The 13,049-nt window shown below is 38.1% G+C and overlaps 1 protein-coding gene across 3 annotated transcripts in view; it reads left to right on the forward strand.

Annotated features, from left to right (window-relative positions):
• Positions 1–13,049, forward strand: part of BDP1 (B double prime 1, subunit of RNA polymerase III transcription initiation factor IIIB) — a 47,916-nt gene that overhangs the window by 32,557 nt on the left and 2,310 nt on the right. For all 3 annotated transcript variants that reach the window (XM_035099861.2, XM_035099862.2, XM_060280222.1), the window contains exons 31-41: positions 649–732; positions 1,505–1,820; positions 2,597–2,754; positions 3,070–3,223; positions 3,716–3,881; positions 5,103–5,154; positions 6,347–6,545; positions 7,368–7,590; positions 10,241–10,283; positions 11,230–11,524; positions 12,144–12,375. In XM_035099861.2, the coding sequence (XP_034955752.2) occupies positions 649–732; positions 1,505–1,820; positions 2,597–2,754; positions 3,070–3,223; positions 3,716–3,881; positions 5,103–5,154; positions 6,347–6,545; positions 7,368–7,590; positions 10,241–10,283; positions 11,230–11,524; positions 12,144–12,375 (1,922 nt within the window). The remainder of the gene's footprint in view (positions 1–648; positions 733–1,504; positions 1,821–2,596; positions 2,755–3,069; positions 3,224–3,715; positions 3,882–5,102; positions 5,155–6,346; positions 6,546–7,367; positions 7,591–10,240; positions 10,284–11,229; positions 11,525–12,143; positions 12,376–13,049) is intronic.

Below are 13,049 nucleotides of genomic sequence, written 5' to 3' on the forward strand. Positions count from 1 at the left end.
CTCAAATTGGAAGTGTAACACTCAAAACGGAGCACGTTCGGCTTCTGAAAAGAGTTCACAAACTAGAACACTTACTTCCGGGTTTGCAGTGTTTGAGTTCCAAGTTATTTGAGTACCAAGGCGTTTGAGAACCAAGGTACCACTGTATAGATAAATAAATGTACCATTGAGACCAAGTTAAATTTGTGAATTTTATTAATACTGGTCTTTACAAAAAAAAAGTTTTAAAAGAGGAGATCCTCAAGTCTCTCATTCACTAAATAAAGAAATAACTACTCAGGCTGCAGTCCCACAGACAAGCCTTGCTGGCTGGGTTCTGACAAGAAATGTACGCCAAAAACATGTGGAGGCCACCAGGTTGGCAAATGCTGCTATAGACACTTACCTGGGAGTAAGCTCCATTGAAAACAACAATACTTACTTCTGAGTAGAAAGCATATCAGATTGCATTGTAAAACAAGAATTTTGAAACCACTTTCATGGTTTGTAAATGAGGGGTGCTGAATGATGCATGTGTCAGAAACTGCTTTTAATGCCTAGAATGATCCAAAAGCAATTAGCTGTTTTTAAGACAAGCATACGTAGTTTGGGTGTATTGGAGAAATAAAATTTGATTTTGGTGGTTTTTGTTTGGTAAACTTTTTTCAGGGATTAGTGATGGAAGTACTGAAGCAGCCATGACTTTACTTGCTATGAGAGATCCAGCATTCCAGTTAAACATTGGAATCCAAGGTATGGTCACTATCACCATATAGCACTTTAGTATAGCAATAGGACAATGAATTCTGTGTTGTTTTTATTCTATTCTAGCATTGTGATTATTTAGGAGGGTGGAAATCCACAGGGCCGTCTCAAGCCGGTTGGGTGCCCTGGCGCGGAGATCGCTCCGGCGCCCCCGCCCTGGTGGGCGGGTGCAGCACCCTCCTGCTGGCCCGGCGTCCTGGCACCCTGCGCCACCAAGACTACCCCTAGAGCCAGGCCTGGAAATCCAGGTCATCCACTTGTCAGCCAGGATATATTTTATGGATTCTATACTGACAGTAGTAGGTTCTTATTTCCAGGAGGTCTGTTCCATTTTTTCTTTTTAAATCTACTTTTTATTAAAACAAAGAGAAAGGATGTGATATGTGTTGGATGGAATGCTTTTATTGAATAAGTGAAACACGAAACTTACACTTGGGGACCATTTTACATTATTTACGCTAGTCACACATTACATTACAGTCTTTTGTCCACTAAAAATGCCTGAAGGATGCCCATCAGATCTGGACTAAGAAGTATCTAGTAAACCCTAAACATAATTTTAGGTACTCTTCGATTTAGAAGGCATTCAAAATGCAGTGGTGTAATTTAATGAAATTTAGACATGAAAAATAAATCATTTGCTTAGGATTTCAGACTTAATCTTTATATTGTCCTAACTGAAATTGCACAGTATAAATGTTTTGTTATACATAAATTAAGAATTTAATTATTGTCAACTTTTTCTTTTTGTGGAAAAAAGAACAAAAAATTCAGGAGTTTCCCAGTAAAGATGAAATGAATGTTACTGATAGCTTCCCAAATGAGTGTCACGAAGAGCAAAGCATAGTCCATTGTCATATGCAACATCCTGCCCCTTCAGAAAATGAATCGCTTTCTTCAGTCAATGCAAACGTAACTGCTGCAGAGAATCATATTGTTGAACCATCAGGCTTGGAGGTTTACTTACAGGAAGCAACTAATGTGTCACTTTCAAAAAATACAAATGAAGCTGCTGCACAGCATTGCAGTACATCGGTTTTGGAAGCATGCTCAGAGGAAACAACTAGAATCAGCAGGTTTGCATCTTTCTCTTTAAAAATCTGATTGTGTTAGCTAGGAATCCCTCTCATTCTTTAGGTTGTAAGAAGTTTTACCATGATAGCATGATATCACCTAGCTCTTCTCCGTTTTAACTTGATCTTTTCAAGCCATCCCATGTAAATATAGGTAAATAGACAACATAGGTGTATAGTGTTATACACCATCTTCAGTCTATGCTTTGTAGGACTTGGTCACTCTCTCTGAAGCTGCCCAAACACATTAGGACATATAATTGTGCTTGCCATGTGGTGGTGAAGACAGCAAAGAAGACAATACTTTGCTGCATTTGCCACATCCTCAAGGGGTCGGCCGGCATTTTTGTGCTCTGTATCCAAATATTAGTTACCCCAGATTCCCCTTTAACAAACTGTGATTAGTTTGAGTGGTTGACAGGGCACTTGGGGGATAAAGCCACTTGACTTTGTAGCGACTTGGATGCCGCTATTATGGCAAATTTGGTCAAGGTGTCCAGTGCCACATCTGGCCAAGTGTTATGGAATTGTGGCCTGATGATGTGGTCAAAATTCTTGCACTAATGTGTCCAACCACATGCCCTCTGTACCTCTGCCCTTCTTGTCTAGTTAAAGCTAGTTGAAGCGGGGTGGTTGGTTGCGTTCAAGGTGTTTGAACTGTCACAGAAATTCTTATGCCTTTTCCAGATTGGTTGCATAGCTAGCTAAGATTTTGACTATTTCTGTCAGACAAATGTTAAAATTAAGGGTGCTCAGTGGTGGTTTCTGTTTCTCTGCAGTGATTTACTATCATTCAAAGGAGATAAATCATCCAAACAAGCAAGATGTAGATTTCCTAAGCCTAAACCAAATCTTAACAGAAGTCTGAGGCTGAGCAAGAATGCTTCTCAAAAATATATTGATTTGTGTGTTGAACAATCTGAAGAACTCCAGAATGGTAAGTTTTTGGTTCTTGTGTTTAAAGCATTTAGTTATCAGGACTTTACGAATCCTTTACCCTGAACAGAAATTGTACTCTGTGCTTGTGGGGATGTTTTCTGAGAATATCTGATTTTATTTTTCGTAAATTTCAAACTTCTGGTCCCCAAGTGTGCATCCAGACCTGTATGTATGGTACCTGTGTCTGTCTGTTCATCCTTCCAGCTGGGGATTAGGTGATGTGATGCCCTGTCAGTGTTGTAACCTCATCCAAAATAGTATATATTTATTCTGCAAACTATACTGAGTGGTGTTTTAATGTCTAAAATAATAGAAAAGAAGGTGTCAGACAATGCAATAGAAGAGCAGAAAGTTGAACTGGAAAAGAATCTCAAATTGAATGAGCTAACTAAAAGCAGCTCTGTAGAGAAACATAATCTACAGCTTCCAAGTTCTGGTCCTGCCATGCAGAAAGACAACATAGAAAGGTAATAACACTAATAATTTTCACAAGCTTTTGGCATCTCTCTTAGATATCTTGAGCTGCTGTATGCGAAATATATAGTAAATTGTGTTTTATAGAATAGGAGCATATCCAGTATATAGTTGACTAGAATTATGGGAAAATATGGAACTGCACATTTACTGGTTTTATATTTAAAGAGGATTTCATTTTTTAGAGAAAAGAAAGGGAAATAGCACCCTGCATACTTAATATTTAATTGTTAAGCCACATCATCTCACCCAAGTAACTTTTGAGATTTGAGAATAATAAAACATCTTTAAGATGCTTGAGGAAGACACTTTAAGACATTGCATTTTTTATTAGCTGAACTTACCTATGGAACGGTTAATAGTACTTTTAATCACTTTGACAAAATGACTGTAAACCTGACATTATTTGTTTCAAAGCTATGCAGCATGAAAACATTTAACTGATAAGCATTTTATGAAGTGAAACTGGCTTAATTTTTCCAAAGCGACAACACAGCGAGAGAGACTTGGGAAGTTGCATCTCTGTTAACTGCTTCAGAAGTTTCTCCAGAAGCAGACCCTCCTGAACCACCCGGTGGTTGCAGCACAAATATTAGTGCCCAAGTTTCTGCTCCTACTGAACACCAGTTGTTGGCAATTAAACCTGCACAGGTATTTATTTTTTATAACTAAAACTGCTACCTTATGGGGGAGAATAAAAGGAGGAAGCTGTTTCAAGCGCGCGCGCACACACACACACAACCGTTATAAATAGAAGCCATTCTGAATACAGTAGTACATTCCGAGTGTTCCTGATACAGTTATTGCACAATCAACACCCCTGCTTATATGTACATTGTTTGTCTACGTCTCAATCATGGCCCTGGCCCTCATTCTCAGGAGGAGCTGGCCAATCCAAAGACTGCTACTGGCTGAGGAACTGGACTGGACTGACCCTTCAAGAGAGACTGTTTTTTGAACAAGCGGAGGTAGGGCTTGAGGGGGTGGACTAGAGACTGTGTGTCATAAGGCCTCAGGTCACCTCTCAGCCTTTATTAGAGCACGTTAGTCACTTAGGACTATCTGTGACACTGCAGTCGTCTTGCTGCCTTGTGGGTTCCTTACGGGAACCAGGACGGTATTCTTTCCCCCTACTAGATCTCTTTTTCCACAAATGGTTTCTGCATCCCTGTTTGTTGCTGAACTGTATTTTCTATATTTTTTTTTTAAAAGTTGCTTTGAATTTGGGAGCTTGATCAATCTTTTTTTTTTTATTTGTCTTTAATGGTCTTAACACAAAAGGCATGTCAGACTGCTCTTCTGACAAGCATTTAAACTAACTTTTGTTGTAAATGTGCAGTGAAACTGTAGGAAAATGTCATCTGTGAAGCAGCCTCAAGCTCTGTGGGTTTGGATGAACACTTCAGTAATTAGAATAATTGAAGGAATTAATTTTCTTTGAGTTAATGAGCAATCTTTTCTGTGAGTCACTTCAGGCAAAGATTGTGCTATAGGCCAAAGTTGTTCATTACCATGTAGTTACAAGGTAAATTTATAAGCAATATTTTATTTCCTAATAGTACGTTTCCTGTCAAATATTCTTTCTTTTGGGTTACAACTTTTGCCAAGTCTCTTTCCTTTATTTTTAGTGATGTTCTTTCAAAGGAGGAGATCATGTTTATTTATTTTTAAATGGATTTTTACTCCACTCTTCTAAAACATTTTTGCCAGGTGGCTTGGCAGAGGGGAACAACATGGATAAAAATATGTACCGGTATTCATTTTAAAGCAGTTATCAAGAATTTTTCATTGCTTTATTTTCCCCTTTATCTTCTGAGCATTAGTGTTATTTGGCAAGCTTGTTGATTTTTATTGTGATTTTTTAATTGCCAGACTGAAGCAGCCAAGTGTTCCAGTATTTCATCCACTGCAGAGATGACTGCAGGTACATTTTACACTGTTTTATGATCACATATTTGCTGCTGTAGGGAACTAGCTTCACGTAAACATTTGTTATGCATTCATCATTTACAAGTTAGATTAAAAAGAAGAAGAGATATATGCAAATGCGGATCACCATAACCTCCCCCCCCCCCAGCAACTAGGTATCATTAAGGTGTCTAAGACTGAAGCATGTATACATCAATGCTTTGGTGAGGATTGAAGAGTTTTACGTTTGAAACACTTTTATGACCAGTTCTGACTAATTTTATTGCTTATATATGGCTGGGGCATGGGACTGCAGCTTGCTGACTCTGCCTTTAGGCCTGCTTGATGGCCACACTTGGCATCTCCCTTATATACCATGCATTCTTGAAAAATCCAGTTTGTAGAATTCAAGTTGTGCTGTCAAATTCCTAGTTTTATGTGGGATGTTGATCACTCAGTTTGAGTCTATGTGCATGGAATGTTTTGCTACGAGACGCTATGCAAACAGTATTTCCACATGTGGAGTTTCAGTGGGATAGGCACTTGAAATGGCCTGTAGCAATCCTGCTTTCCCTACTACTGTACATGTAGCAATAAAATTAATTAGAACTAGTTCTTCAACATTGTACAGAAGGCTTCTTTGCGTTTGCTTCTGTGAACACAAAAGATACAAAGAAAACAGCTATTTTGGTAAATAAAGCTAATGTTTATACTAATAAGCTGTCAGGAATGTTTTTATAAATGTAAGGTGAGGCATAAATATTTAAGGAATAAAAATTGGAGTTGGCACATTATACAATTTATAATGTAGTCTAATTATATATGATTTTAAAAGATATATGGATTCCATTTGTTTGGCTATATCTCTAATATGTGTTACAGTTGCCACTGCTTACATACAAAAAGGGAAGTTGTACATGGCATTATCAATCGTATATCAAGGCTGGCTGCAGGGGGCAGAGAAAGGAAAGATCTGTTGTGGAAGTTTCCCATCTGTTTGAACACCATTGGATACAACCCAGGGTTGTATTCATTATGTAGCTGAGCATGGAACAACCTTAATCTCTTCTTACAGCACTTGCATATCACTTTACTTGTGAAAATAAATAAAAAAATTCTGCAAGGGTTTTTGAATAGAGTAACAGCATGCAGAACAATGTTATTTTATATATTATTAATCTTTTATTTGCCCCACATATGTATCTTAGTAGTTAGTGCTGGAGTTGAAGAATATCCGAAGGGAGAGGAGCCAACCTTCATTTTAACATTGGTGGAAATCACCGTTGGATCAGAGAATTGCAGTGACGGATCCGGTTCGCTACAACAAACGTCCGAACAGCTGCTTCCAGCACCAGTTTTTTTTACCCCAGACAATCTGAACTCCACAGAAGTGGCAAGAGAAGATAAGTAAGTAACATTATCTTTTAATATGAACTGATGTTCTTTTGTTGGGTGTACTTAAGACTGGAGACGATAGTGCCCTTATATGAGTGTGCAGCTCCCAGAGAATTGGCCAAAATGGGAATATAGCCCTCTGGCTGAAAAAAATTAGTTGTGCCTGATTTAAAGGGATATTATGGAAGAGAATTTGCCCTTTTAACAAATGAAAGTTTTGAGAGGATTCTCCTTGTGGGAACATGAAGTAGGCTCTATGTTTCCCCTCTTTTTGTGGGCAGTCAAGTTATTCATGATAAAACTATTAGAACGGCCAGCTGATTAGAACTGTACCTTGTCAAAGGACAAAATGTCTTCTTGTGAGCCCAATGCAAGGAGCGACTTTCAGGAAAAGAGTAGTTTTTACTGCTCTTTCCTAAGCAGGATGTATTAAGGATGTATTCTTAGTTTTAGATTTTGATCTATGTCAAAACTGTTTTCCATTCGGTTGCGTATTTTTTGATGTGGTTTATGTATTGTTTGTGACTTTTGTAATTGTGTTATTGCTGTATTGTTTTGATATTCAATTGGAAGCCGCCCAGAGTGGTTGGGGAGACTCAGCCAGATGGGCGGGGTACAAATAAAAAATTATTATTATTATTATTATTATAAGCATACAGTAGTTACTTGGACTGTAGTCCCATTGGTCTAAGTGAAACCTCTACCAAGTATAGGAAGCAAGCATTGCTTTCAAAGGGCATTAAATTATTGCTATTAATGAGAGTTTTAATTTGAATTACATTTACATTGAATTAAATAACAGTTCCACAACTTTTGCATGGCAACTTTGTACAGCTTTGGCTCCGTAACAGCTGCTGTTGAAGAAAATGCTGTCTCTTTGGACAACACTGCGAGGGCAGAAGAATTGCTGGAAGCCTCGTTGGAACAGTTTGCAGAGCTTGGTTCAACCTCTTGGCGGAATCTGAAAAGGCATGCTGAGGCCCTTGAAGAAAGTGGGAATGCCCCTGAGAAGCAAAAACTGTCTTCTGTAGGGGGAAACCAGGAAAGCACCAATAAGGTCAGAGATTAATTCAGAGAATCACAAAAGTTAGAATCTTTTGGGTTCGCTGTCTGTTGCCTGAGTGAAGAAAACTTGGGAGCCTGCATGAAAAAAGGATGGGGAAAGCACTTCTAATATGTCTCAGTACTGTTTTTTGATGGCAGCAATAGAAAAGAGTCCATTTTTTTAAGAACCCTGCACTATGGTGAAGTGCTGCAATTGAAAACAACATGCTTATTTTTTTAGGATGTTCTGATTTTTAACTGCTTTCTTATGCACAATAGTCCATTCCATTTTGAGAAATGTATTTATTTAGGGTATTTATTATAAAGAAGAAATCTAAAATTAACAAATGTTTTATACCACTCATTTGAGAACTTTGATAACAGGTGTTAAAGAATTTGGCTATTGAGTTGAGAATTAGTTTCCATTGTATTTATATTTTGTGGTTGTTTAATTTGGAGAAGGGTTAGGTACGTGTATATAGGAAAACCAGTACAAAAGTTAAATGACACTATCTATTTAAACAAACAGGCAAAGTGGGCACCTTATAAATCTTTGCAGAAGCATATGACCAACCCAGGGACCTAAATATAAGGAATCTAACCAGAAAGAATCAGCAAAATAAAATCAAAATGGAAAAAACCCTGAAAGTTTCAAAAGAACACAGATTGGGACTGGCACAGTCAAGAGCATAGAAAACCAGCAACATTTGTTTAGCTTGTGCTAAAGCCAGTGTAAATTTCACCTATTTTCATCACCATTTGTGAGCAGTAAGACAGTTTCTGTGACATTTGACTAGGATTCTTGACTTTTCCAACAATTCTGAAAGAAATCTTTTCATCACAGAGTGGATTATGGGATTGTGCAAGAGGTAATACAGTGCCTCCTCATTCTAGTTTAATCTGCATTCAAACCCCATCACTGGTTTGTATACTGCAGGGGTTGCCAACTCGTGGCCCAAGGGCTGTTTCTGCTCCTGCCCCCCCCCTGCCTCTGAAAACAAGTCACTTTAAAAAGTGGTTTTCTAAAAACTTTTTTTGGGGGGGGGGAATTCTCCCATGCTCTGATGCCAAAAGGTTCTTGTGATCCAATCCAGACCGTATCAGAATTGTTCCTCTTTAAAAAATGAAAATGAAAATATTAAACTGATTTTGTAATGATTTTAAAAAATGAATTAAAACAGAGGGAAATGGCTAATGAGAAAGCATTTTTGAAGGCAGCCACGATAATTTGGTTTTAACAAAGCTCACGTCTACATTTTGGTCCCCAGAAACATGACTTGAAATTTCATCCTGAAAAGGTTAGCTACTGCTATTATATTGAGTTGTGGGATCTGCCATCTAAATTAATAATGCATAGCTGCTATTGCTGTAGTCACATTAAAGATAATAGTGGCATTTGTTATCTTTCTATTGTATTTTGTAGAGTAATTTTTGTGTGTTTTTACTATGTATTTGTATGTGGAACTGAGCTTTATTCATGTTTCAAGTTATGCTGTTTGTATGTTTCTATGGGTAAAATAAATAAAAAATATATCATAAACACATGCTGCAGATTAATTAAATAAACTTTGAGAATTTCTCTTAGGAAATTTAGTTTTGGAAATTAGGGGTCCCTACTCAATGCTGCAGCTTTACTGGCTCAAGGCGTTTAAATGTGCGCAATGGATTTTCCTTTTTCCCTTCTGTCCCCTGAGCACCATCAAAATCAGCTCTGAAGATTTGGGAGATCTTCCTGAGCAGATTTGGGGGAGATGTAGAAGAGGAGAGTAAAAGTCCTGTTGAGCCACTGGAACCCCACTGGTGCAACATTTGATTAAAAAAACCCCTAGTTTTCCACTTTATGGGTTGCACCCAATGTTGCGTGTGCCGAGTTCTAAGTGCACAGTGGAACTTCCCCTTCCTTTTGTCTCCCTGTGCACCCTCAAAATCTGCTCCAGGGGGTCCTCCAACTCTCAGGGGCAGATTTTGAGGGTGCACAGGAAAGGAAGGGAAAGTTCTGTTGGATGTGGAAGTCTGCTGTGCTAACAGAACAGCAATGTTGGACACGACCCCATGTTTAATCATTTGAGAACCAGGGAACAAACATGGGGTCGTGCCCTACATTGCTGTTCTGCTAGGACATCAGACTTCCACTTAGCTGGCACAGCAGACTTCCACTTATGCAATAGAACTTTTGCAAGACAAATTTTGTTGGATGTATAAATTTATAGCCTCCTCTCAATTTCTGCTTTAGGTACCTTGGAGTAGACGCTAGAAAAACAATTAATTGAAAACCCAAATCTAAATGGTTTTCTGGAAGCAGTGTTCAGGTTAGGAAGTACATATATGAATTAGTTCATCATGCAAAATTTTGGAAGTCCACCATTGGTATAGATGTTATCTTGAATCCCCAAATAGATGTAGTATTTTTCCATTCAAGATGGAGGATCTTGCAAACTGTTTCAACACATTTACCCTTAGCCACATATCTTAACTCACTTGTATTGAAATATATTGGGGGGCAAATAATACTAATTCAGCCTTACTTCAGGAAATGAAGTTGATGTATCATTAAAAAGTTCATGTTCTTTCACATTCTAAATAATGTAAGCAATTGTATTGTCCTTTTGAATCATATTTCTGAAAAGGAACTTATACTGATGTTCATATTTCCTTTCATGCAGGGCACCTCTATTAAATCAAGTTGTATACCAAGGAAAGCTGCTGGTAGGTGAAATTTATATTGTTTTCACATACAAAGGCACGGTACATGTGATTTTCTATAGTTAGCTATTGATGTACGCCAGCATCCCAAATGCATTTTTGAATTTTTATTTTAGCAGCAGACATTATTAACTAATTAACTAATTAATTAATTAAATTTCATCCAATATACATAACATAATAACAAACAAAAACAATACCTCACACAGTTTTAAAGGCCTTAGTTATGTTTAATTAGCCAAAGGCTTGGGAGAAGAGGAATGTTTTTGCCTGGTGCATAAAAAGGCACCAGATGAGCTGCCCTGGGGAGAGCATTCCACAAACGGGGAGCCACTACAGAATAGGCCCCCCCAGATCTCTCATGGAGGAGGCACTCAAAGAAGGACTTCAGGTGATTGCTGGGTCTGGCTTGGTTCATATTGGGAGGGGCAGGCCCATTCAGATCAGAAACATCTTTCTTTAAATTACTTACATATCATCTTTCATTTCAAAGAAATACTGTGGTGGTTTATATGACAATAAGTAAAATAAAAATACACCATATAACAACAAAAGATCCATATCAGTAAAACAACAATAAAACATTACAATAGCCAGAGATGCTAGGAGCTGTGAGCTTGGATGTAGGTCTGCAGTGGCAGAAGCACTCAACTGTCACTACCCACCTGATTCCTGATTTTGAAACTCACTCTCTAGTTTCAAAAATAGTTCCTCATGTGCTGTGTGGTTGGGCAGATGCTGTTTGGGAAATGCATCTATAGCCACTTTCGGATTCAAAGAACTTGTTTTCTCTTGGGCATGTTGATGTTACTGAATGTCAATTTCTCTTATTTGTGGGGAAATGAGACAAATTTGTTGTTTTGTATAGAGGAAAATGGAATTTCCCTGTAGCAGATTCTATATTTTTTGCTTATTTAGTTGTATTTGTTGTCGTCTTTTTTTTTTAAAGGGAAAAAGTCAGGAAAATCGAACATTTCAAAGAAGAAAACCACCTCCACCACTAGACCAGTACCTAAAACTACAGAGCTAAAAGTAATGGAAAGAGAGCACCCTCAATCTTCTCTGAATTTAGGTGCTGTGCTCCTTGATGAAGCAGCTACTACAGGTGACCAAGTGTCAAGAACACTCCATGCAAGAAAATTAGAAACAAGTGAAAAACAGAATAACTCAGTTGAAACCTGTAAATCTGTACAATCAGAGCAAGCCAGAGGCACAGCAGTTATTCAAAAAACACAATTATCCAGGTACTTTTTTAGTAGCTGTTTTCAGTATGCTATGCTGCTCCCCTGCTTTGTAGTGGTGTTGAAATGGTCACATGTGCTCATCACTAAACAGCGTTTCCGTGTGCTCTGGCTTCTGTCATGGTGTCCCATTGCACCAGATGCAGTTTAGGCATGCTGGCCACATGATCCGGAAAAGCTGTGTGCAGATCAACGCCAGCTCCTTCGGCCTGAAAGCAGAGATGATCACCACATACCATAGTTGAATTTGACTAGACTAAACCATCCAGGGGTACTTTACCTGCTTTACTACTAACAAGGTGCAGAGGAGACTAAAGTACTATGTAAACCCAACACAAGCGTTAAAATAACCTCGCATGAACACTATATCAAGTAGCAATACCACCAAAGGAGTTGGCTAGCTCCCGATTCTGTACCATATACAGCAGGCCCATGGATGACTGTTAGTAGGATTCTTGCATTGCTGGGCATTGAGCTAGAATAACCCTTGGGGTCCCTTCCCACTCTACAATTCTGTGATTCCTATGAGCGGGTTGTGGTTTTTTTTTTTTTAAACTATCATTATTATCACCATATGTTGGACAATTTATCTTGACATTTGTATTATTTTTGTATTGAATAGGTCATATAAAAGATCTCTGGGATTTTTACCTTTAATTTGCAAAAATAATAATAGTGATGATGAAGTAACTAGTAAAGGGAGTAGACAGCCTCTCCAGGAACCTCATATATTGGCCTCTGAAAGCACTGTTGAATTTCCAAAGTTGTCCTCAAACAACAAGGAAGATACTCAAGAAAATAGTTTGTTTCCATCAACCTCCAACTGTGAGAATGGAAGCTCTTCTACTGTTCAGGTATGCATGATTATATCTACACATAATCTATTAAAGTGTGTTGAACTCCGCAGCTCGTAAGATAATGTCATGTTCTTCCTTTATTAGTGCATTCCTCATTGTGTTGCACAAAGAAAGGTGCTTTAGTAGTTAGGCTATATTTTGTATGAATTGTTTCACTTTGTGACTGATGGAATGTAGAACTGCATGGTCTTTTAAAGACAGGCACTGCTATGATAAATCTCTAGCAATTTTTTGTTTAACTTATTTATAAAAAATTATAAATTTATAAATTCACAGAGGACATGTGAAATTGGGAAAAAAAAACTTCTTCCCTGCCTCCTTTCCAAGTAGAATTCTCCATTGGATCAAAGACACTTCTGTTCGACAGTTCGGCAGTGGAACTTGCTGCCAGGAAGTGTGGTGGAGTCTCCTTCTTTGGAGGTCTTTAAGCGGAGGCTTGACGGCCATCTGTCAGGAATCCTTTGATGGTGTTTCCTGCTTGGCAGGGGGTTGGATTGGATGGCCCTTGTGGTCTCTTCCAACTCTATGATTCTATGATTATGGACAGAGACTCAAGCAAGAGAACTTTTGGATTCAATTCATTAAAAAATGTTTTAGAATAGCTACTGCAGTGTGATTTGTATAGAAAATTATATTCTGAAACAAGTGAGCAAAATCATGCACTCCTAGCA

This window comes from Zootoca vivipara, chromosome 11 (assembly GCF_963506605.1).
Source record: "Zootoca vivipara chromosome 11, rZooViv1.1, whole genome shotgun sequence".
Lineage (NCBI taxonomy): Eukaryota > Metazoa > Chordata > Lepidosauria > Squamata > Lacertidae > Zootoca > Zootoca vivipara.